This window comes from Lemur catta, chromosome 11 (assembly GCF_020740605.2).
Source record: "Lemur catta isolate mLemCat1 chromosome 11, mLemCat1.pri, whole genome shotgun sequence".
Classification (NCBI taxonomy): domain Eukaryota; kingdom Metazoa; phylum Chordata; class Mammalia; order Primates; family Lemuridae; genus Lemur; species Lemur catta.
In genome coordinates this window covers 44,718,985-44,745,229 of record NC_059138.1, presented here as the reverse complement: position 1 = coordinate 44,745,229, position 26,245 = coordinate 44,718,985, and the positions used below count along the sequence as shown (strand labels likewise).

The window sequence follows — 26,245 nt, the reverse complement described above, 5'->3', positions numbered from 1 at the left end:
CCATAGCAAATTATGTTTTTAAACTATGTTTTTTTCTTATTAACACAAGAACCCATAGACATTTAAATGTGCTCTTATTACAGTCTTTTTTCCTCAAAACCACTTTAGACCTTCCTACTCATAGCTAGAAAGTACTAACTCTAAAGCAAATGAAACAAGACAAATGAATGTTACTATGTCTCATTTCAATTGATAAAATGTATGCAAAATATTTTATAACCAGTTTCTGGTGGATATTATTTTAGATTTAGATATATTCATAAAGATATAGGTGGAGGAGGAGGAATTTGTGTAGAGTTTATTATGTGTTGAGACTGGATCTGTCTCTGAAATCCCTTGGGAGGAAGAAGTTAAGTCAGGCGATTTACTCTCTTCACTGGAAAGGTACCACAGGGGGGAAAAAGAAGGTAGGAGACCTGTATCATCTTTTGTTAACTAAAGCTCCAGGGAACTAGATTATTGGTATTTACAAAGAGGTAGAGAATTTATCCCTGAAATGCTTTTAGTGGGCTATTCCTGGCGAAGGGTAGCTATAGTAAATAGAATCCAATATCTATGAGGCAAGATTCCTGGAAAAAGGCCTCACTGGTGATAGAATTCTCTGGGAAATTAACTGGAAATATTTCTTAGTTTAAATAAGTTTACAAGGAACACTGTGAAACTCTTTTTGGTACTTCCTTTCATGTGGGCTGGAGGGATGTGTTCAACACAGGAAAGAAGAAGGCAGGGAGCCGTCCTCCATGTACAGACCTCTGTCTGCTTCATCTGAACCCTAAGAAATCCTTTAGCTTATATATATCTTTGACATTAATTAGTACAGTTTTATACTGCATAAAATCTCTGATTCATGCGAGTCTGATTTTACCATTTGACCGTGTGCTAACTCACCACTTATTTCTCAAAATGCAAACAAATAAAATGCAATGCTTGATCTCCCTAATAAGATGATCAGAAAAGATACTTATTTAGCTTTATTTGTATATAAACATATTGTTTATTACAAATCAGTGGAATGGTTATTAATAAAATATTATCTTTGACATAGAAAAAGAGAATATCTTAAAAACATTAAATTCATTGCAGATTTGGCACATCTAGGGAACTTTGTATAAAACCAGCAGTATTCAGTATGGTAAATATCTTAATCTGCCTTCTTCCAGAAGCTGAACTTCACTCATAGATTAGAATGCGCATAAGTAGTTTATTTGGGAGGTGATCATAGGAAACACTGTTAAAAAAGTGAGGAAATGAGTCAGAGGAAGGAAAGAGGCCAATTAGAGGATCTTAATTTAATGTAAAGGAACTTAACTCTGCTGTGGAATTCTGGAAGCCATATAGCATATTCACTTGTGTGTTATCCTGGCCCAAATTCAAAGGAGCTGGGGTGTTAAGTACCCGCCCTCCCCAAGTGTGGGCAGAACAGACTCTGGCCACAAGAGGGAGTACTGAAGCAAAAAGTTTTAGGTGCTGGTAGGTATTGCCCCGCCAGTATCCACTCTATCCAGTCAGCAATTCTTAAAGATGGAGACTGCCCACACTTTTTAAAAAACAAACAAAAAAACCCAAACATGGTACATCAAGATGGTGGGCTTCTAAAGTTAGAACTAAGGTCATAGTTTATATTCATCTTTTCTTTTCTTTAATTGATCCTTCCTAATTTCCCTGTGACCTTGTCCAACTCTTGTGCTGGTAGATTGCTTGGTGGGATGACCCAGACTTTTATGCCAGAGGCTGATGAATCCATGGTTTCTGAGCCCATTCACCACAGTGGCTGCTGCAATGGTCCATTTACAGTTATCTCCAGACATGTACTTGGGTGAATCCCCCTGACTTCCATGCATAGTCTTTCCTCCTTATGTTGTGTAGCAGCAACCCTCATGATAATCTCCTTGTCACCTGGAACCCATTAGAAAAACATTTGTGTGTGTGTGTGTGTGTTGGTCTACTGTCATGAGAAGCCCAGAATATCCAGATAGTAGCTATAGATTTAGGTTTAGTGAAATTCTTACTGGGACCCTGGGAAGAACACAGTTTATCCCCTCCAGCACTACCCTTCCACCCCAAACACATACACACACTTGGAAAGCAGAATATTTCTTTCAGCAGAGCCTACAGTTGCAATGACAGGAAGTACACATTTGATCACTTTGAGTTATGGTACAAGGAGACATTCCTACTTCCTCCCCTTGGTTCTTACACTAATACTATATTGAGAACTCTGCACTGGCCCTATTCCAGTGGATTGGTCATTTACCAGTGGCAGTGGCTACATCAAACTTGGTGAGAAAGAGGCCACACTTTTAAGCCCATGCATATTCTCTCTCTCTCTCTCTCTCTCTCTCTGCTATCCAGCTGTTCCATTCTTGAGCCCATTTTGCAATCATTGCAGCTGCCACATACAGAGCTCGCTGACCTCCACTGGAAAAATTAGTTTATCTACTCAATTGTTCAGTACCTTCTCTGTGATAAATGCCCTCTAGAGAACATTGATGTGAAACAGAGATCTGCACACTTCATGCCCACTCCCACAGGTCCATCCTCATACTCTTTCTGAAGCATTCATTCTTTGTCTGAAGATCTTCTAATCTTGCTCCTTGCAGGTCTTTGGCCAGCTAGCCAAGCACTTTAGTGCTATATAAAGGTCCGTGTGTTTTCTTATTGCAGACTACTTATTTTTCTATACCAAGTTGATGACCAAGTATATTTTGCCTCAAGATCCCTCAACATCCATTCCATGGCATATTCTCCCAGTATCTGCTGGTTAATATTAGGTAGATCCTGCAGCTCTTTTGTTGAATAGCTTCTTTTTGCTTTCCTGGAGCAGAGACTTCCCAGTGGACTATGCTGAGACTTGGCCTTCTTCTTGCCTAGAGCCATGAGTTGAGATAAGATCAGATCATGAGGAGAGTAAGCATTATCTTTTATAGTCTCTAGGAACAGAGAAGTTACTATCCCCCAACTAAGGGGAACAGTTTCCTTTTACCTATCCAGAGAACATAGACAGATCCAGAATTTCAATGTGCTCAAATGCATCTACTCAGACGTCTTTAGCCTCATTTTAGGGTCCCACTCCTTGCATATTAATGTCCTGACATTTGCATCAAAATCTACCAAGGTTGTGAATGCAGACTCCTCTATAATTCTGTGATTCTCAAAGGCCAATTCTGAGCCAAATTTCTGGCATCTGTTGACCTTCCCACAACAGGAAATGAGAATCTCTTTATTGGCTGTCATAGAAGTTTTCTGGCTTTCTTACTGTGCCCTTAGTTGATAGTTGGCTGACTTGAGGTTGTCATTTTCTTCAGTGAAATGTAACAACTGGCCAAATCTTAGCCTGTGGTTCTTATTTTCCCCTTACCTTTCAAATGCTAGGTGCATCTCCTTCCATCTGTATTCTGTTCTGATCACTGCAAATGAAAATTTTAGCAATTGTGATGCTACAGTATCTGAGGAATTTTCTTGACTGTACAGCCAGTGGGGCACCCAGAGCCTTTGTTGCCATATGTTTGGTGAATTATTCAATTCTAGAATCTCATCCTGAGGATCTGCTTACTAAGACAACTGCTGGTATCAGCTTAGATTGGGTTTCCCCAGATAAAATCACTGAGGAGAGGATTCAAGCTCAAATGGTTTATTTGGAAAGTTAACTCTGGGAAAGACTGTTAGAGAATTGTGGAAATTGAAACAAGGAAAAGAACTAATAAACGATGCATTTTCAACCAAATTACCACTCTAAGTGAGTAGAGCTTATTCCTCTGGGTAATTCTGGGAACCAGTGTAGATTATATGAATCAGAGTTGTCCTTTCCAAGAGGAAAAATGAGCTGGAGGATATAAAGTTGATGATCACTCCCCAGGGATGTTAATTTCCTGGCGTTTCCAGACCACCATGTGCAATGGCAGAGGGTTCACTGCAGTCTTGGGCAGTTAAAAGTTGGTCTGGCATGAACAGAAATGTGGATGGGGCATCAATAACATCTTTCCCAGTTAGAAACTGAGTAGTGCTATTAATAAATATGCTTTAAAGGAACTTCTGGTTAAGCAGGCTTTCAATGTATTTTATACTTTCAACATTTAGCCAGCAAATAACGGTTATTTCCTAGTTAAAGAACTTAGATGGGCTGAACATTGGGATTCTTAATGCCTCACAGATTTTAAAGGCCTACAAATATTATGGTTTCTAAATGTGTATTTCTTTAAAGAAAAGTATAAAACAATTCCTAAGAAACTAAATTACAAGATATTTCCTTGTGATTTATGTGAAGCAGATTAACACAGATTTTACCGATGCACTGACAACTCTTTGTAAATCCTGATTTGGGTGACCTCATTTGGTGTGGCTTGAAGAGGTGAGCTAAAAGCATATGGGCAAATAGAATGTGCTGCTTGTAGAAAGAACTGGGAATGCATTTGCTCTGGAAGTAATGCACCTCAGTACTTCAAGTTAAAAATTATGAAAATATCTCACTTATATATACAAAAATAGACAAGAGTAATATCGAGAGATGCACAACTCCTGGAAATTGTAAGACGAATATTATAGAAACACATTGGAAAGGTGAAGCCATAGTGATTTTCCACTCTGTTCCCAGAAAAATTTATTACTGGTCTCAGCTCCTACCTCCTTCTCTGTCTTAGTTTTGGATATTTTCTTTAGTTGTTTATGGCTCTTATCTACTATAACAAAACTAATTTTTTCTGTCAATTATACTCTGAATTTTTTGTTTACCATACACTTTTGTTCAATTTTATTATTTCAGATAATCATCAGTACATTTTCATGATTGAAAACTCACTAAGTGATTTTAAGTCATGTGATTACAGACGTAGATTTGCCTCTCATAATATCCGTACAAATAAGATTCAAAGTAGACATGTGTTCATTGTTTTTCTTATTTGAGCGTTAATCTTCAATTTAATCATAAATGATAGCTAATCATGAGAGTTAATTTTTTAAAAAAACAATGCTCATCTGGCAGACTCTGTTCTAGGTGTTTTTCATGGTAATGTGTTTAGTTTTCACAATCTTCTGATGTAAATAATACTACTAGTCTTAATTTTACAGATGAGGAAACAGGTAAAAAGAGTTCTGGCAATTTTTAAATAATTTTATAGTTATTGCTGATATACTGAAATAAATTCTAAAACAAGGTAGAAATAATGACTAGGTTATTAAAGAGAAATGCTTCCTTTTAAATATAAATTTATTACTTCTTTTTAAAGAAGAATACTGTTTTTGTTTTGGTGGAGGAATTCTTTAAAGAAATTTGCTGTATATTGAAAAAGAATGTTTGAATTGGATTATTCTTATATATACAAATAAGCACCTAAACGCTATATCTCAATTACACATTTTGCCTAGTATATCTTCTTTGTATATATTTATTTAATTCCTTTACTATATATTTTTTTGCTGCTATCAAACTTCATATATTCTTATTTACATTTATTTAATCTTTAGTGTCAACCACACTAAATTCATAATATTAAAAAAATTCTTCAGTTATATTAGTTACTATGCTTTATTTTGGCTATAAACTGCCTGAAATTGATATATTTGAAAAGAATTGACTCTTAATGCAACATTTTGGTAAGAGATAAGTAAAATTACATTTTTGTCTTTATCAGATAGGCTCGTCTCATTAAATACAAGTTTAACAATTTAGTGATATAGAAATTCTCAGGAAAAAAATTCAAAATATATTTATAACGTCATATTGTATGTGTGTATGCACAAGTGTGTGTGTGTATTTTATTTCTATTTTTTCCCTAAAACTGTTTGAAGGTCTAAGAAGGCAACAATACAACTTTTAGCCTTTGTAACTTCAAGGATGCATAGTCATAAAGCCTTAAGGAAGCAGGGTAGTGGTTCTGGAGTTAACTTTGACAATAATTTTCCCATAGAGCCCTCATGCATTTCTGTTCATCCTTATACCCAAGAGCATGTCAGTCATCCAAACACTTACGGTGCAGTGTATATGAACACTATGTCAAAATTGTCTAGAACCACCAGACAGAAACATCAAGTAGCCTCGCATTTTTAGGTTTAAATGTCTAAGTTTCTTTCTGTCTTTTTTTAAATACAGTAATTTTTAAGCTTAAATCATGCATAAGATGTCAGAACGAATGCTGCATCATTTCCAAGTGTTTCTACTATCTCCAGGGCTGTTCTTTGTTGTAGAAAGGAAGCCTGCTGTTAGGCAAAGCTGAAATTGGAGCGTAATGTAGCTGTTTTCCTACTAATCCAGTTATATGCTTTGATAGAAGTCAGTGGTAGATGATAGGAGCAGCAATTCAATCACAGCATGTTCTGATTTACACGCAAAATTTCAGATGTTGACACAGGGAGTGGAATTTATTTATGAATGTGAGGGAGTTTGACGTTTCAGGAGTAACATACTGCAAGCCAATGGAAGAGAAAAAGAAAATCTATATTTATTGTGGACACTATGCTAAAAGGTAAACAACTGAAGAGAATCTTCATGTGTTTTCATAAAACCAAACATTTCCTTACTAGAGAATTAGATACAAATGTCATGCCTACGTTAAAGATCTTTCAGATGGTTTTCTTCCGGAAAGCTTTTCTAATTCCTGGTCATTATAAAATACTGTCTTTGATTTTTCAGTAGAAAAAATAATCAAAATATAATTCCTTATAATATCTTTGCTATTACATTTAGCAAAGAATGAAAAACTTTTTACCTTTTGTCCAGATCATAGTTACTAAGCAGCAATCCTAGAAATGAGAGGCTAAATATGCAAATACAAAATGAGGAGTGAAGAGCCATGGCCACATGGGCCAAGTGGGCAGGGAAGGTGATCCCTAATCCAGCTTGAATTTTTCCCCTACATGCAACTGCTAAAAAAGCCTGTGGATTTCCTGGGGACAGACCTCTGTGTGATGCAAGTCTGTGCTTGTGTGTCTACATAAACAAACAGACAAAAAACTCTGGATGTGATATTCTAACGATTGTAAAAGTCTTAGTTTTGTGTAGCATGTGGATCAGAGAGCCAATATATTTTGATATGTATTGAGTGAACAACATCATGGTGGAGCAATCCTGCTGACACATTACACCTGCATGGACAATAGTAGTAAGGCTCACCTCTGGTTTAGTGGCTTCCTGCTCACTCTTCTCACACAATCCTGCCTCTTAGATGGGCTGGTAGAATTGCATAGGGGATAGTGCGCAGCCTTTGAAACTATTAGTTACATGTCCTCACACGAGTGACCTAAGGCTTATAAATCTGTTCCCTCCTCCTCAAAATGGATAGAATCATTTAACTTGCTAAAATGTTTTTGAGCACCAAATTAAATGTCATATGTAAAGTGTTTATATATTATGATCATTATTATGGTTATTATTATCATTATCATCCTCCAACATTTTTCTACCAACTGTTGGTAGATAATTCTTTATGAATTTTTCACATTTCTTTAAGCATTAACAACCAATTTGCCCAGATTTGTATGCATTTCAAGTAAAGACAGAGAAGTCTCCTTAAACTGAACATCTTTCCATTGCAGAGTATTTAAGATATTGTCTGTCTTTGGAGGGGAGGGTGAGTAAACTGTCAGAAGTGCCAATATAAATAAGATAAGGACTTCCTCATCTTGGGACCCCTTGCCTGAAACACACTTCACTGCCTGTGCAGGTGATCCCTGGCCCTCCTTCTGTAGCCCGGTGGGAATTAGGGCTTGAGTACTTTATGCACACAAAATGTTACTCTGGCTGCTGCTATTGCTTAGAGTAACAAACTGCCCTTTGTCTCTGACCCAGAGGGCTTGTATTTTTCCGCCTGTTACCTATGAAACTATAGGAGGCTAACTTGTTAGCTGGCAACTAGGGTAAAATCTCAGACACTTCACAGTTCCTGACTTGACTGTTTAACACCAACTAATATCAGAGTAGGATGTTGTTTAAATGTAGAATTGCACTGCAGAGGCAAGACAGACATGATTTCAACTGTTCCATTTCTTATGTACTTTAAATTGCAGTTTTCCTTGTCAAATATGCCTACTATGTGCCTAGACAAGAACATGGGTTTTTTTGGTTTTTTTAGATTAAAAACTTTCCTACTCAGCATAGATAACAAGCACATTTGTAAATGGTTGCACAATTTGAGCTTAAAAGTTGTTTCTACTCCCCTTTCCATCTTTTTGCCAGAGCTCAGATAAAATAAAGGATATTTGGCCTGCCATACAGTTTTGTGATAAATGAAATCTGGGAGCATAATTGTATTTCATGTCTTATAAAATAGTCATCCATCCAGATTTCAGGGAAACTTTATGTTGATCTGCTTATGTCAACAAGAAGATCATAGTTTATACCTTTGCTACCGACAGTGGCGCCTGTGGCCAAGCCGTAGGAGCATCGCCTGGCAGCTGTGTTAGTCTGTGGTTAGAAATGCAGACTCTCAGGCCCCACCCCAGGACTAATGAGAGAATCTGCATTTAGCAAGTCCTGCAAGTGATTCCTACACAACGGTTTTAATCATATTACTGTAAACTGTATGTGCAATGGGTGGGTTTCATGTCATTCTAGAAGAGGAAATCAGCGTATATTAAGGAAATATCTTTGACAAATTCAACAGGCATCTTGGGGCTTGTTATAACTAATCATGTTTATCACTGACTTAGATTTTAAATTCTTGGTAATGTATAGAATTCCTGATACTATAGATGTTTGTGAATATTTGTATTTTGTAGCTTTTGCTATTTTGGGGAGGGTATTAAAATAAAAATAGAAGTGGAATTAAGATCATTAAAAGAATGAAAATTCTATCCTTTTATGTACTTGTTTTTTTCAAGGCAAAGGTGGGTGCTTTGAAAATTATCTTAATTTAAAACATGTAAAAAATTATGGACTGTGAAGAAAAGACTATGGAGAAAAAGACAAATTTAGGAATTATATAGCAGGGCAAAGTAATAAAGTTTATTTAGTTTTTTGTTTTTTTGGTTTTTTGAAAAAGAGATGCCAGAGAAAAATTTAATTGCTTTGGAAATGAAAGTTTATAAGAAGGTGTTGACAAGTATGATGAATACTTTTTTCCATTAATTACTTGGTACACTAAATTTTCAGTACTTAGAAATTAATAGTATGGGCAGTTTTGGAAACAGCGCAGCAATACTCAAGGTAAGGCAGAAGGAAGACTCTTTTTCTGAATGGAGCTGTTGCTTTTAAAAATATGAAAGTTATTGACTTACTTGCCGAGGATTGAGGACTAGGAAAAGATGCTATGTATGTCAATACTTATTGGGCAAATTTTTTCAAATTATATTTATTCATTTAATTTTGAGTATAAGTAAAGAGAGTGACTTGGGCTGGCCTAAGCAGTAGATGCAGTAGAATTTTTTGGAGTTATTTAAATTAAACTATCATCTTTGCTCTTATTAGTAGGCTTAAAATTCAAAAGAAATCAAAATATAAATTGATACTATAGGTACTTACTACTAAAATGCATGAACTTTAATCTTAACTATTGAATAAACAAAAATCCATTTTAGCAAATTCCTAAGGAACTAAAAAAAAATTTTTTTTCTTGTCTTAAACATTTTTTTTTAATTTCAAAATGTTAAGGGGGTACAAATGTTTTTGTTACATGGATACATTTTGTAATGTTTAAGGCCAGGCTTTTAGTGTGCCCATCACCTGAATAGTGTTCATTGTACCTGACAGATAGGATTTTACCCCTCTTTCTATCCCCTTCCCCCTTCTGGATTTCCAATGACTTTACATCTCTTTGTGCCTGTGCCCATCAATTACCTTCCAATTATTAGAGAGAACATGTGGTGTTTGTTTTTCCATTTCTGAGACACTTCACTTAGGATAACGGTCTCCAGTTCCCCATCCAAGTTGCTGCAAAAGACATGATTTCATTCCTCTTTATGGCTGAGTAGTACTCCATGGTGTATACATACCATATTTTCTTTATCCACTCATTAACTGATGGGCATATTTTGAGAATTTTGATGCATATAGTATAGTTTGAACAATAATGTGTTAAGACATGAAAGTCTTTTTATTGTATGTTAAAATATAAGGGGCTTTGTACTAAAGTGACAAGTACATGGTAAATTCTCTTATAAACTTCAGATAAAAATACTGACACTTTTTCCTATAGTTAATTCACCTTTCTAATGTTTTCTTTGGTAATCCATGTTTATTGCACCCTTTAAAATATATTTCAAAATACTTTTTACTCATAAAATCTTCCTTGCTTAACCTTTTGTTTATTGGTAGGTATCTTCTTTATCTTTTTTTTCATTAATTTAAACTATAATCATGTTCTATGTTTTTCAGATATATACGTTTGATCTCAGTGGAACTGAGTTAAATTGTGTATCATTCCTTCAACCCTAGTTGGTAACTTGTATCAGCTGTTTTTGTGTTTCCCAGGTGCCATTTCATGTTTAAAAGAACTCATTGGTGGTGTGAATAACCTTGCTGAGAAATAGATCTGTCCTTTCTATTGGGTGCATGTCTTACAGATATGCACAGAATAAAAATCACTTCTGTTTACTGTCACATGAATCTTGCTGCTTCTGAGTCTAGATAGCCACTTGCTTATCCACTCACTTTGCTCAGGTCTTTGCTCAAAGGCTACCTTATCTGAGAGGCCCTTCTTGACTACCATGTGTCAGACAGCATTTCAGTTTTAGTTATTCTTACCATTTTATTCCTTATCGCTTTACCTCATTTCATTTTTCTTTATAGCATTCATTTCTTTTCACCTGGTATTTTATATGTGTTTCTATTTTATTTTCTATATCCCTCTATTCCCTTCTCCCCAAGAACATGTGCTTACTTGAGTGTAGAGACATTTATTGTCTGTTTTACAATAATGTTACTCGATATAGAATAGTTTAAAGAACATAGTGGTAATTCTTGAATTGACTCTACCTCTTTGACATTCATAATAGTGCTGAAAAAAAAAGGTGCTACGGGGATGTCAGGATTTTGTAAACAGGATTTTATAAACAATTTCAATGAGTGGTAAGCTAACTTTATATTTTTCTTTTTCATTTATTTCAAAATATTACAGGGGTACAAATGTTTTTGGTTACATGCATTGATTTTGCTATGCTTGAATCAGGGTTATAAGTGTGCCCATCACCCAGATAATGTACATTGTACTCGGTAGGTAGGTTTTTGCTCATACCGTCCTCCCTCCTGCTTGATTTCCAAAGACTTACTTCCCTCTGTGCACACATGTACTCATCAGTTAGATGCAGTTTTAGAGCGAGGCCATGTGGTGTTTGTTTTCTTCTTTAGATACTTCACTTAGGATAATGGTCTCTAGTTCCATCCAAATTGTTGCAAAAGGACTTAAGTCATCCTTCTTCCATGGTATGCATATACCACATTTTGTTAAACCACTGATAATTTGATGGACACTTGGGTTGACTCCACATCAGTGGAGTCAAATGTGAATTGTGCTGCAATAAACATTTGAGTGCAGCTGACTTTTTGATAAAATAACTTCTTAACCTTTGGGTAAAAATCCAGTAGTGGGATTGCTGGATCAAATGGTAGGTCTACTTTTAATTCTTCGAGGAATCTCCATACTATGCTCCATGGAGGTTGTACTAATTTTCACTCCCACCAACAATGTATAAGTGTTCCTTTCTCTCTGCATCCACACCAGCATCTATTGTTTTGGACTTTTTAATAAAAGCCATTCTAACTGGAATAAGGTGATATCTCCTTGTGGTTTTAATTTGCATTTCCCTGATGATTAGTGATGTTGAGCATTTTATTGTATGTTTCTTGGTCATTTGTCTATCTTTTTTTGAAAAGCTTCTATTCATGTCTTTTGCCCACTTGTTAATGGGGTTGTTTGTTTTTTCCGTGCTAATTTGATGAGTTCTTTGTAGATTCTGGTTATTAGCCCTTAATGGATGTATATTTTTCATTCATTTTCTGAATTATTATTCTCGTTTCCTTGAGATGGTTTTCTATTTTCTCTTGGATTTTATTGCACTTCCTTACAATCCATATTTGGAATTCTTTATCTGTCATTTCAATATTTTCATTTTGTTTGGCATCTGTAACTAGAGAGCTGGCGTTCCCTTCTGGGGGTGTCCTGTCGCTCTTTTTTTTTTTTTTTTCCCTACTTCCGGAGTTCTTTTGATGATTCCTTCTCCCCTGAAGCAGCTGTCACTTCTTATTTTTGGATTTTCTTTTGTTTAGATGCAGCTTTTTTTTTTTTCCTTTCCCCCTCATCTTATAAGAGAGTGTGTGTAGCATATTTTAGGTAAGAACCTTTGGCTTTGCTTGTGGGTGCTTTGATGGGGGTCTAGGTTCTGGATGGATGCCTTGGCTATAAATACCCTTAGTGTGGTGGTTTTCTCAGTTGCTAGTTGTTTGTAGGCTATAGCAGTGGTCAGCTATGTGCGTGGACAGATTCCCTGTCTCTCTTTGATGAGGAAAGATGGAGGTCTTTGAGGTATTTTCTCTTTCTTAGCCCTGTGGTTGTCTTAACAGTGTGCAATGTATATTGGCATGCCCTATTTAATCTCTGAGACAGTAGGGTAGGAACTGTGGGTAGGAATCAACCATACCTTGCATGATTGAGTCAGTCAGTGCTATAAAGGGGTGTGAAAATTGACCTCCCTGACAGTTCCATCCAAGGTGGTGCTTGCCGGAAGGAAGAAGTTGCAGTGTTGTATTTGGGACCTGTGACTGGCTCTAGCCCCTCAGAGGAAGCACTGGAATGCCCCAGATGGTGGGTGGGGTCCTGGAAAGTCCAAATGAGCCTTTATTCTCTACCAGGGCAGAGGCGGGTGGAAGAGTGAGACTGGGTGGGGCTGGGTTGGGTGAGCCTACCCTTAGGCTACAGAAAAGCTGGTAAGATAGCTGTTTTGGCAGGGTTCAAAGGTCACTGCTCTGAGCCTTCTGGGGAAAGCAACCAAGGAGGGACTAAGGTGGCCCCACCCAGCCAGAAAGTCAGATTGTGAATGCTGGGGCCCTCTGAGATCCACAATCTGGCTGTAAGGAGCAGGTTTCCCTCTTCTGCCCCTTTCTCTGCTCTGTAGTCACAGTCTCCCTCCGGGTCTGCCAGCAGACAGGAGCTCAAACTAGCTGAGCTCCCCATGGAAGTCACTGCAAGCTGGGAGATTCTCTGTCCAGGATCCTTCCCTGGGCTGCGAGCACGGCTTTCCTGGGTGGGGAGAAGTGCTCCACGAGGGTGCTGTGGCTGGGACCCACACTGTATTGTCTTTTCAGTTCTGCTCACTTGGACTCAAAAATCTCCCCTCCATGCCCTCAAACAACATGATCAAGTCCTGGGGGTAAAGGATCTGGCCTCTGGGCCTGTCCCCAAGTCCCTAAAGATCAATCCCTAAGCATGCTAGGGAGAAGCATGCTGGTCCCGAGTTGCCTATGGGGTGCTCAGGCAGGTTTGATGTCCCTGTGCTTTGGGGTGTGCCCTGCTCTGATGGAACAGCTGGCCAAGCAGCACCAGAAGGGCTGGTGAGCAGGGAGCTCTCAGTCCAAGCATCCCTTACTCGCAGCAGGTCTTGAAGAGGAAAGTTTTGAGCCCCACTTTCTGTGGATGTCCCAAGAGAGAGGAAGCAATAGCTCCTGAGAGCCCTGGCTGACACCTGAGGTATCTCTGTGGGCGGGAGAGGGGAAAGAGAGGAAAGGAGTCTGAATGGAGAACAGCTAGCACTCTGGTTGTCTCCGTCCCTCTCTTCAGATGGCTAGGCTCTTGCGTCACACAGATCCTTGGGGACCACCTGCCCCCTGTGGCTCCTGCAGTTGGGAAATGTTTGTGTGGGAATGAGCAAGATGAAAACTGAGGGGCTGAAGCCCCGTGGGGAGGACAAAGGCTCATGGTGGGTGGAGAAGCAATATGGTGCCTGCTGTCTTGTCTTGGGTCTGTGGTTACAGGAATATCCCCAGGAAGCTGGTAGCCTGCTGCTTTGTCCTCAAGAAGCTCCCAGTTCCCTGGCAGCAGCGTATTTTTGGGCTCATGAGGGTAGACAGGCTTTCCTGAAGCTCAAGAGCCTGCTGATTGCCGGAGATGTGAGGGAGGGAGAAACAAACAATTCCACCTACCCTCTTTGCTGGACTCCAAGGCTCTTGGGGTTCCGTCCTGCTGATATCCTGCTCCTCTGGTTCTGCTCTGCAACCTCTCCTTCTGGAATCTCTCGTAGGTTCTGGCACTTTTCCCTCGGAATCACACCCGATCTATGATTGTTTGTTTGTTTTTTCGTTTTCATCTAAAACTTTTCCTTCTTTCTGAGACAATCTGGCAGCTGGTGTCTCTGGTTAGCCTTCTTCCTCGTGCCAACCTAACCTTGTGTTTTTATGTGACCAGATTCATCCTCTCTGGTATTATCAGTATCGCAGTATCTCTACTCTGAAAACCCATTAGATATGTTTGCCATTCTCTTTGTGTTCTTTAAGCAAAGTGAGCCATCACCACACTGTAATTGCTGTTTTTTCAACTAGGGAAAATTTTCCACGTAATTAGCTTCAGGTACCATGAAAATATTGTACATATTGATCAGGTCTGCATCACAAAGTTGGAAAAGAATATTAGATAGAAGAGTATTGTGATCATTCGGTCATTTCATTAAGGTTTATCTTCAGGGGCTGGCATTCACATTTTCAGAGGCCTATGGAAAAAGCATTTGTAATAGAAATAATACTGATATGATTATTGTATCTTGGCAATGGTGAGTTGAGAAGGAAACCTGCCCATATTTCCAGTTGAACAAGTGCTATGGAATCAGGAGTGCATAGTGGTTGATTAAAAGGTGGTTGATTAAAAGATGGTTGAGAAAGTAGAAATGTCAGCTAGAGATAAGGGAGGAAGCTAAATACAAATTATTTTTGAAGTAAAAGGATAGTGTATTCTCAATTCTTCTAAATGAATATTTTAGAAAATTTAAAATTGTCTCTATCAAAATATAATGTATTAGAAATGATACTTGGGACTTATTTAGAAATCCAGTCAACATTTCAAAAAAGGTAAACGATCTTAATATGGATTGTGTCATGATTCAAGTTAATTGGAATTTTTTTAAACCGAAATATTTATTACAACTTTTAATGAATGATTTACATTTAGAGGCAAACATTTTATCTTTATAATTATAATAAAGAATTGGATTCTCTGTTTTCTCTATTGGTGCCATTTTCTTTTGACATATACAGAATTTATTATTCCTTATGTATGTTATCTTTTCTGACTGCTAAACTATCAGATCTAAATTATATGACTGTAGCACATGAGGAGCTTTCCAAGTGATCTAGTAAAACCCTTTATTTCAGAAAGGATCAACCTAAAGCTCAGAGGAGATAACTGAATCAATTGTGGCCATGATACTGAATAGAGGCAGAGCCTGGACTAGACCTGGTTTTCCTAAACTGAATTAAAGAGTGGACAATTCTTTCTCAATATGTTTATGTTTTTATAATGGACCAAGAAAACCACAAACCAGCAGCCACTGTCGGAAACAGCTCCATCAATTTGTGGACAGGACTGATGAAGTCCAAGAGCCCCATTAGTGAAGATGCCCTTGGCATCTCTGACCGTGGGAGGGTGCCCACACCTTCTGGTTTTCCCTGGATGGGGATTAATAAAGGAAATTAGAAACACATTCACATCAGTAGCAAAAATCATGAATTATCTAGAAGTACTTATAATAACATATTTAGGACCTGTATTAAAAATAGAGAAAAGAGTATGTGAATATATGATATAAAGTTAGAAGCACTGAAATGTAGAATTAATAATTCTTCCTGAAATGAAAAGCAGGCTCTTGTGAAGATGTCAGTTTTTATCATTTATTGGTAAATTAAATTTTAATTTGACACACAAAAATTCTAAAATTCAATAGGAAGACAGTTGTGTAAAAAGTTGCATGATAGAGGGTGTAGCAGCTTTCTCCTTGGGCATTAAAATATAAATGAAAGTGATTAAAGATCTTAGAAAAAGTGTGTCAGGGAGTTTGGGTTTGAGGTTGAGCTCTGAATCTTGGTTGCTATGTGACCTGGGCACTTTGTTTAACATTAGAAGCTTCATTTCCTCAGCTATAATGGGAAGCATATTAAAACTAAAACCATAGCCTGTAGAAAGTTAAATGATTTAATGCATGTCTAGTCTGGCACATGTGATTCTCAATACACGTTAGCTAATACTTTTATTAGGATTTATATTAAAAAGTAAGAAGTTCTGGAAATGAAGGAAAAGGACTAAACATTATAAAAATATATCTGAATTTTTAAGAATAGATCACGAACCAATAATTATTCAATAAATGGAAGATTGGCTATTTGAGAAACAAATTGCTTATTTTTTTATTGTCACCGCATAGTTTTGTGGAAAATAAATGCTACCATGAATAAACACCGAGAGGTAAAATAAGCCAAAAACCCCATGAAATATTAGTAGAGGTTATAGATGAATATTTAGCTGATTGATTGGTGGTTGATTTTCTAAGCACAAAATAATTTGAAGAAGTCATAAAGGAATAGGTGCCTAGGTTCAACTTAAAAGGTAAGCAACAAACTGGAAAAATATGTTTTACAATTCATAGAACTATATGAAAATTAACATGAGGAAAAGTTTCATTTCACTAGCAATCAGGGCAATTCAAGTAATTAAAACATTGAAACAGGCCGGGTGCGGTGTGGCTCACGCCTGTAATCCTAGCACTCTGGGAGGCTGAGGCGGGTGGCTTGTTTGAGCTCAGGAGTTCGAGACCAGCCTGAGCAAGAGTGAGACCCCCGTCTCCACTAAAAAATAGAAAGAAATTATCTGGACAACTAAAAATATATATAGAAAAAATTAGCCGGGTATGGTGGCATAGGCCTGTAGTCCAAGCTACTTGAGAGGCTGAGGCAGAAGGATTGTTGAGCCCAGGAGTTTGAGGTTGCTGTGAGCTAGGCTGATGCCGTGGCACTCACTCTAGCCCGGCGACAGAGTGAGACTCTGTCTCAAAAAAAAAAAAAAAAAAAAAAAAAACTGAAACATCCTTTTTATTTACAATTTAGCAAATAAAAATGTTAAGTATTTATGACAGTACAGTAAGACTGTCGCACATATACTTTAAATTGACTCAGAACTTCTGGAAAGTAATTGGTAATAAATGGAGACCCCAGAAGTCATTTTTAACTGGGCATACATCCATATCTATGTGCATAAATGTTATCAGCTATGTTTTGGGGTTTTAGAATAGTAATTTTGTTTCCATATAATGTTTTATAATTTTCAAATTTCCTATGAAAAATATGAAGATAAAAATAAATTTAAAAATTTTAATAGGAATACATACATAAAATTTGAATAATAACCAAGATTTTGAAGACCACAGCCTCTGTTCACTTTTATTTTCCTACATTGCCCTCTGGTGGCCAAAATATAAATAGCATCTGATACTATAATTTGTGATAGTATTGCTTAATATGCAAAATTTTAAATTGCTTATTTAGATTATTAATTTAAATTATATTTTATATAATATAATTTTTAACTTATGTAAATAAGTTAACTTATATAAATAAGTTCACTCATTTTTTTAATTTAAAAATACACCCATGTTCCAAAGCAGTCATGTCTGGATTTGAATTCTTATTTTTGCTGATCAGCTACACAGCTTGAGCCAGCAGTTTTGCACGATATTTCTTTCATGTGAAAAAGGGACAGAGAACAAAAAATTAAGACATGTTTTAAGAAATAATTTATTGAGCAATTTTTTTAAAAAAACAAGGAATTATAAATTGTCTCATTTTTGCCCATTTAAAATGCTTTATGACTAAACAGTGTACAAAGTACCCTAAAGCAAGTCTGCCTTTATAGCAGTTTAGAATCCATGGATAAGGAGGGCAGTCTTTTTGAGGTACAGTGATGGAAAATAAAAGGTAGGCTGTCAAAGATTAAATAAGCTACTTTTCTCTGAGGTTCCAAATGGAAGATAGCAAGCACCTTTGGAATTTCTTTTGTCCTTAATTCTTAATGTATGTAGTGCAAAAACTACTTGAGCCTACTAACCCTTTCAACGGGAGACTTGATAGTCAGTAAAGGTGTGGTGTATTCCAGTTGCCATTCCTAGACAAAGAGCACTTTCTAGGAATTTTCTGCTGCTTTGACTTGTGATGTATATCAAGGCAATGGTAATCTTTCATTGTTTGTATTTGGATAATGTGATGACCAGCAAAATACCCCTCTTCAGAAATGTTTTGTGAAATGCTTTCTTATTCAGCAGAGGACATTACAACAAAAATAGAAACTACCTTTACAAAACAAGAGTTTGGCTTATTTCATTTGAGAAATTATATTTATTTAGGCCAAAAGCATCTTTTAAACTGATCTGTGACTGTGCTGTTTAATAGGAAGATTCCCTGGAAGCATTGAAATGTACCAACCACAGTTTTCTCAGAAATCGTTTCAAACACTAAATTAATGTTTGAGGGACACTGTGTCATCCTGTTAGTGAACTTTGTTTAAAGCTCGCTGTAGCTAATATTGTTTATTTGAACCTTTGTCATGAATTGAGAATCCATTCCGATTTCAGCATTAAGTGTACTAATGTTTTTTACTAAAATAATTTTTTAAATGATTGAGTTGCAGTTTAATATCTACTATTAAATAGTAGATATCTATTTTTATCTAATATTTAATATCTACTATTAAATGTAGATGCCAGACTCTATACTAGCTGTTCTACATACATATCTTTGTTTATTGATCAACATTTTACACAGGCTTCTAATTTTCTCAAATTTCTAATTCATTAAATTCTAATTTTCCCCACATCCAAGGGGTTAAGTGAAAAATGCATATATTTATTCAGTAAATATTTATAGCATACATATTACGTGCCAGGTACTGGTGATGCAGTGGTGGAATGAATATTTTCTTCAGCCATGTGGGCTAATAATCTAATGGAAAAATCTATATATCAAGATATTATACAAAGAAATATAGGATTATAACTGTGCTGTCTTCTGTAAAACAAGAGAGATATTTAGGTGGTCTGAGAAGTGGATAATTTGTTCTAGTCAGGAAAAGTCATAAAAGCTTTCATGAGGACTGAAGGGAGAAGGGAGGAAAAGTGTTATAGGCAGAAGGAACACAATATTTGGAAGGCGAAAAGCAAAGAATTCCCTAACGCTGTAGAAGAGATACAGAGTCCTCCAAATTTTCCCCTGATGCCCAGGTTAACCCACACTCCTTCCCATCTAAACATACTGGCTTGCAGAGATTTTTCTCAGCACTTCTAATCTGGGACCTACTTGGTTGAATTGTCTAGAATCCAAAAAAGGAATCAGCAGATGTTAGTTTGGATTTCTGACTCTGTAGCATTAAATATACACCGTATAAAGAACTATTTTCTTAATAGATGAAAAAATTGGGGCTCCTTAAATCTATCTTTTCACTTACCATACATAATTTCCAAGCTTTGTAATGCTATATTATAACACTTTTGCTCTAAGGTCTTTAATGTGTGGTTTCAAATTAGTATCTGGACACATGTTACCAAAGACTACCATTTCAGTTTATGAAAATAAACCCTTTAAAAAAATACATATATATTATAAAAGCTGATGAGTGTAAGATGTCTGTGAAATATATTCTTACCTAACTTAGAACTTTTAAAATTTCTCATCACTTTCCTAGGAGAGTAAGATTTGTTAGAGGGAGTTAAAAAGTTATTCTTCTCTCTGCATTATTTATGAGTTTTATTATGAGTGCAATTATAGTATTTCTGTTATACACCACTGAATTTGTATTTAATGAATTGAATTTATGTTTAATCAGTTTGGGTTAAAGTGACTTAATGAGATGCTTCAGTTTTCTATGTTAAAAGCAGGTCAAGGCCAACTGAAAGACTCAAGGCAATACGTTATTCAGTGACCATTTTCTGAAAACTTGTACCTTTGTGATGATTCATGGTTTAGCCAAATCAGTTAATAACGTTTCCTGTAACCATTTCTAATAATTCTCCAAGGTAGGACATTTTACCATGAATGTATTGGCAAACTAAATTTTTACTTACTAATGCAGGGGAATTCTTGCATTCTTTTGTTTTCAAAGTGGACCATGTAGAATAATACCGCATCCAATTATGAAAAAGTGGGAGACTGATGAATGAAGCAGTGGGACTGTTCATTTGGACTTGAATATATTCAGTTTTCAACATTTGAATTTATAGAAAACAATAATATATCTTGAATCTTTCCCTTGCTAACCATCTCCAGAAATAACAAAGCTATCATATATTATTTTCCACTAGTTTACTGTAATAGCCTCCTAATTATTCTCCCTCCTTTAAATTTTGCTCACCTTAAATCGATTTCCCATACAACAGCTAAGGTGATCTCTTAAAATTCTGGATTAAATTATTTTCCATTTGTCTTAAAATCTTTCAGTGACTTTTGATTTTACAGATAATAAAATCCCACTTCCTAAGTACGTCCATGAGACTCCAAATAATCTAGCTCCTGTCTCCCCTGCCAAATTCATTTTATATCATTTGTCATCCTCATAAGAGGACCGAGCTAAACTCTCCTTCTTTTTGTTTTCTTAAAAGACTTCCGCCCCTACACACATCAGGCCTTTGCTTGTGTCGTTCTGTTTGCCTGGAATGTTCTTCCCCCATGTTCTTCTTTGGAACGTTTCTCTGGAATCACAGAAAATGCCATTTCTGAGGGGAATTTTACCTCGACTGCTCACAGTCCAAACTAGAAACTCCTCCCCTGACATTGTCTCCTAGAACATAATATTATATTACTTTGTAGTAGTATAGTTTCCTCCTGGATAAAATGGGAATAATGATAATACATATCTTGTGGAGCATTTGCAAGAAGAAGTGATTAATATTTGTAGAATATGTAGTAAAGACAGCACATAGTAAACACCATGGAAGTGTTTGCTTATGTATTTGTGGTATTTGTGAATGTGTACATGTGACAGTTATTTACTTAATGTCCGAAGCACAAAATTGTCACCTGTCATGATTCTTGGCGTATAACAAGGTGCTAGTGAATATTTGCTTAATGGCTTGATGAATTGTGCAGTGTACCTCATAATTAGTTGCAGTGATCTTCAGAGAAAAAGAGGAATAGTGCGTTATATTTAGAAGAATAGGTAACCACTTGGTACTCATTAAAATCATTTAATTGTATGTTTCTGATCTGTGGATACCTTCATTCTACCTGGCCAGTCCCCTCCATTTAACAAGTATGTTTTTTATCATTATTCCCATTTTGCAGTTGAGACACTCTAGACTCCAAGAGCCTGAGGAATTTACACAAATTACCGAGTTAATAAATGATCACATGATACACTCATCTTAGTATCCCCGATGTTACTGCGTTACTCCTATTGTTCTTTTCTCTTTGGAAAGAGAAAAACCTAAGTTAATACTTTGTATAGGGTTGGTGAAATTACTTTGGTGATCATTCTTAAGTTTTCAATTTCGGGCACGTATCGTTGGAGTTTATGTTCTCTTCTCCCACATCCTCTTTGTTACTCAGGGCTCCATCAGTCACAGCGACAACTGTCAGTACGGACCTGCTTGCCCTTGGCCTTGCCTTCGTCATTTCCTTGCATTCTTTATGTAACCGCTAAAGTGATATTTCTAAAAGGCTACCAGTCGTTGGTTCTTTTAGATTGTTTTCCTGTTTTAGACCCCATAGAAAGACGCTACCATCAAATTTCAAAATTATTAAACATCTGTTCTTGTCATTCAGTGTACTCTTTTCCAACCAGTCTTTCCTGAGAAGAGACAATTAAAATGCTCAACTTGTCTCTGCATCCTGGGCAGACATCCCCTATCATTTCTGGATTCTGAATATATTCCTTTGTTTTGGGATTTTTTTTTTTTTTGATGGGAGGAATCTACATGCTCATCAAATTTGAGAACTGGAAGAGGCTGCTTGCTCATAACTCAAATCCCAAATTTACAAACAAGGAAACCAAGCTTTAGGAAGATAATGACAGGTTCAGGGTTACAGTATGAGTTGGTGGCTTAGATGAAAATTACTATTAGTTCCTTAATGTACTTTTGTGACTAGTCTGCTCACTTTTCCTTTTAAAAGAGAAAGTAATGCAGTGGGGTTAATAAATAATTAAACAGTTCAATGAAAACTGTATGGTGATTTTAATGTTCATTTATATTTAGTTTATATAATAAAGTATATTTAATTTTAATTAAATGCATTTATTACAATATGTATTTATTTATTTTAATATTACAGTGTGTAATATTAAAATAAAAATATATTTAATTTTATTTTACTCTTTTGCAGTTTAACAGCAATGCTCAGGATGTAAGCTGTTTTCAGCACCTTGTCCAAGCAAATGTAAGAAATAAAAAAGTGTTGAAAGATGCAGTGAATAATATCACAGCAAAAGGAATCACAGATTATAAGAAGGGCTTTAGTTTTGCTTTTGAACAGCTACTTAATGTAAGTATCAATACTGTATCTTTCTCTTTTATTGTTGAATTGTAGTACCTGAATTTCAATATCCCAATAGTTTCTATTCCCTAGGGATAACAGTGCTGTTTTTCATCTATTTAAAAAGCAGATGTATGCAGGCAGTAGAACTGCTTGAACTATTTTTATTTTGAATTCAGAAGGTATAAAAAATTCAGATTTTCTTTTCTGTTTAGATCTTTTCTTCCCCCATTTTTTCAAACTATGTTTAAAAAAATCTTTTATAAGGAAATGGTTTCATTTAATATTGAATAAGCATGTGAAACTTAGTTGGCCTATATAGAATATCATTACTTTTTCTTATCCCAGTTGCTACAGTATTTATCTGGAAACCACACTTTTAATCATGAAATGTTTACTGAAAATTTTTGTTTTAAACATCTATTTCTGGTTTTTAAGCCAAAGTTGCTTCTAAGTGTACAGAAAGGTCCAAATAGTAGGCACTGAGGTAAACAGGAAGACAAGACTGAGAGCAGGAATTTCCTCTCAGTAAAGATTCCCCAGAATTGCCCATAGATGTCACAGTTAGACTGTCAGACACACTGGCATGCTTACTGTCCCATAGTATGTGTCTCCCACTGTGGACTAGTATTTTTAAACAGACACGTCCTCTATTTCATTTTGAGCTATTTGAAAGCAGGATTCATCTTTCAATTTTGTATCTCTTATGAGGCCATATTATTACAGTGGTTGAGAGTACAGCCCTTACCTCTCTGCGCCTTGGTTTCCTCACCATAGCACACACACCAGAGGGTTGTGTATAAGATTGTCCACAGAACCTAGCACGTAACAAACCACATGCGAGTGTAGGCTGTTGGGTGGTTTTAAAGTCACGGTTGTTATTACTGTAGTTAATGACTAGCTCATGTCTGGTACAGAATCAGGTCATAATTTCCATCAGATTTGCTGATCATTGAATGAACTCTTACATTTGGTCTTTCTGCAAATCTTTGTTGATTGACCTCAGTGAATATTCTAAATAGTTTTTGAGATGCCTGATCGGTTAGGTTAATTAATTCATTTATTTATCCAGCCATTGTTTATTGAATGTGTCACAATTCCCTGTCATAGTGCTAGTGCTGCAATTGTAGAAGTAAACAAGACCATCTGCTCTCAGGAAGGTCCCTCCTTACACACTAAACATCATCCATGGCGCAATGTGAAAGCCCATTCCAGGGCACTCAGCGTGTTCGCTGGAGCTGCGCAGAGTGGGACTTGCCTCACCTAAAGGAGGCCGGGAAAGTGTGGCATTTCCTTGAAAATGGGATTTTGAAGAATGATTAGAATCTAGGTAGATGGAGAAAGGGAAAATCATTTCAGAAAAAAAAGAACAGTATGGACAAAGCATAGAAGTGTGACACAACATGACATGGCACATTTAAAAAACTGCGCATGGTTTGGCATAGCCGGGACACGAGCAATATCGGAGCATGATGGAGACAGAAAGGCCATGAGGTATCAGTTAATGAAGTGTCTAGTGGCGAACAAGAAATTGATAGTATGAGAATGACGTGGCCTAGGAGAGTTCTAAGTTAGGAAGCTATCTTAGAGGCCCTGGTGTGTGACTAGACGCAGGGAGACATCAAGAGGGGTAATTGATGGTAATTGATTAGAAAGCACAGCATGAGTTGCTGAGAGGGAGAGGGGACTTAGGTGACTCCACGTTCTCTGAACTGGACTACTAGGTGGATGGTGGCACAGCAACCTAGATGGAGGAAATGTGGGGTAGAAATAGCTCAGTTTCAGATAGGGTGAGTTGGAGGTCTTGTTATTTGATAGACAGTGTTAGGCAAGTAAAGAGACAGAAGAACAGATACATTCAAGTCTGCATTTTTCAGGGGAAATTATCTTTGGTGAAATATATATGTTTGTTAAATGTTGTATGTTCATTAATAAAAAGTGAAAGCTCAAAACTTTGAAATTAAAATGTAATTGACCACTGGAGTGTGATATATATATTCTTTCTCTAGTAAAAGAATATGAGTTTTTTAAATAAAAATTCTGTTTTTCTTAAGTTAATGATTGTGAGTTTTCTCAATCTTGGCATTTTTCTTGTTGTTGTTGTTGTTATTATTATTATTAGAGACAGGGTCTCACTCTGTCACCCAGGCTACAGTGCAGTGGCACGATCATAGCTCACTACAGACTTAAACTGCTGGACTCAAGTGATCCTCCTGCCTCAGCCTCCCAAGTAGCTGGAACTATCAGCACATGCCACCACGTTTGGCTAATTTTTTAACTTTTTTTGTTGTTGTTTTTTAGAGAAGGGGTCTCACTGTGTTGCCCAGGTTGGTCTCAAGCTCATGGCCTCAAGTGATCCTCCTGGCATTTTAATTATTCTTCTTAGTATTGTTAATTTGCCTCACTTCATTCCCACCTGCTCAGGTTTCGATTGTGAAATGATCAAGAGTCCCAAGCCTAAAGTGCTATTTCAGAGGCAGTCTCACTAGAGCGACCACATTAACTCCCAGTTGCTGATAAAATCTGATTGAATTCCTATTGGCCTCTCCTACTGCCTTTACAACTATAATAGCTGTAAATGATTTTTAATATGTTCCCAGTTATTTTGTAAGTAATTCTCTTATGTTTTGCTTCCCATACATCCCATATGTATTAAAATTCTTTATTTTAAAATATTTTTCCCAAATATCATGGCTTGCCTTATTCAAACTTGAAGCATATTTTGTTATTTCTTTCACACACTTTCTTTTTATTATCACACAATGCCATTCTCTGTTTTTTATTTGTCCTTGCAAGGTTTATCTTTAAGATCACTGAAGCAAGAATCAAATAGAATTAGACATATCATTTAATCTCAAAGTAAACCTTAAATTAATATTTGAATTAATAATCTTCAGGTAGAATTTAATAAAATATTACCAAATATATTGAGATGCATTTTTCAAGTAAAATTTTCTGTGATTTATGCAGTGCTATGTACTTGCCACACAGAGATACAACAGACAAAGTACGATATGAAATATCATATTAAAGTAAATTGCCAACTCTACTAATTGTAATTTTATTGAAATAATTGAGTTCTTTTTTTGTTTAATTTGTTAAAAGCCAATTTTGTTAATTGTTGTGACTGTGCGATTCTTTAGATAATTGCAAATGCATGGAAAATTTGCTCTCCTACAATTGGCTGCCATACAAGGCCTGAAAAATCTACTTCTGGGAACAATCAAGTTGAAAGCAAAACATTTCTTTATTTTTCCTGTACTCCCCCTTTTGTGTGTGCCCTAACAGCTATCTCTCCTGGGAAAGGTTATCGTACTTTTATTTACACAAATACACAAGTTATCACCAAGACCTAGTGTGGTAACTTACGCTGGTATTTTCATTCAATAATAATAGTATTTTCAATACTTCAAAAATAAAACCATGTCCTGTGGTAAAAAACTTTATCACTTTTATTAAACAGTCCTTTAGGTACATATAATTTTGCCCATTTTACACATGCAGATTAAAAAGACAAAACATCAGAGAAAAAGTTAAGGGACTTCACCTTTTACAAAAGTATTTTGATGGTAAAATATGTAACTTTTTGTGTAGTCAGGGTTTTGGACAGGTTACCTTCAAAGATAAGAACCATGCTTGAATGTGACAAATTATATTAGTCAATATTTGTGTTTTCACAATGCTTGATTTAAAAGCTTTTGCTGCCAATGTTCTAATGGCCTAGTCAATGGAGTGAGATAATCTGAAATAGGATCTCTTCATTAATAGAGCACAGTGTTTTCTTCATTAACTTTTATAACAGAAAAAGAGGTTTATCCTCTTTAAAAA

General features: G+C 36.2%; 1 protein-coding gene across 2 annotated transcripts in view; it reads left to right on the top strand.

Moving 5' to 3' along the window:
- CACNA2D1 (calcium voltage-gated channel auxiliary subunit alpha2delta 1) overlaps window positions 1-26,245 on the top strand; it is a 469,212-nt gene that overhangs the window by 360,194 nt on the left and 82,773 nt on the right. For both annotated transcript variants that reach the window (XM_045564425.1, XM_045564424.1), the window contains exon 11: window positions 22,268-22,426. In XM_045564425.1, the coding sequence (XP_045420381.1) occupies window positions 22,268-22,426 (159 nt within the window). The remainder of the gene's footprint in view (window positions 1-22,267; window positions 22,427-26,245) is intronic.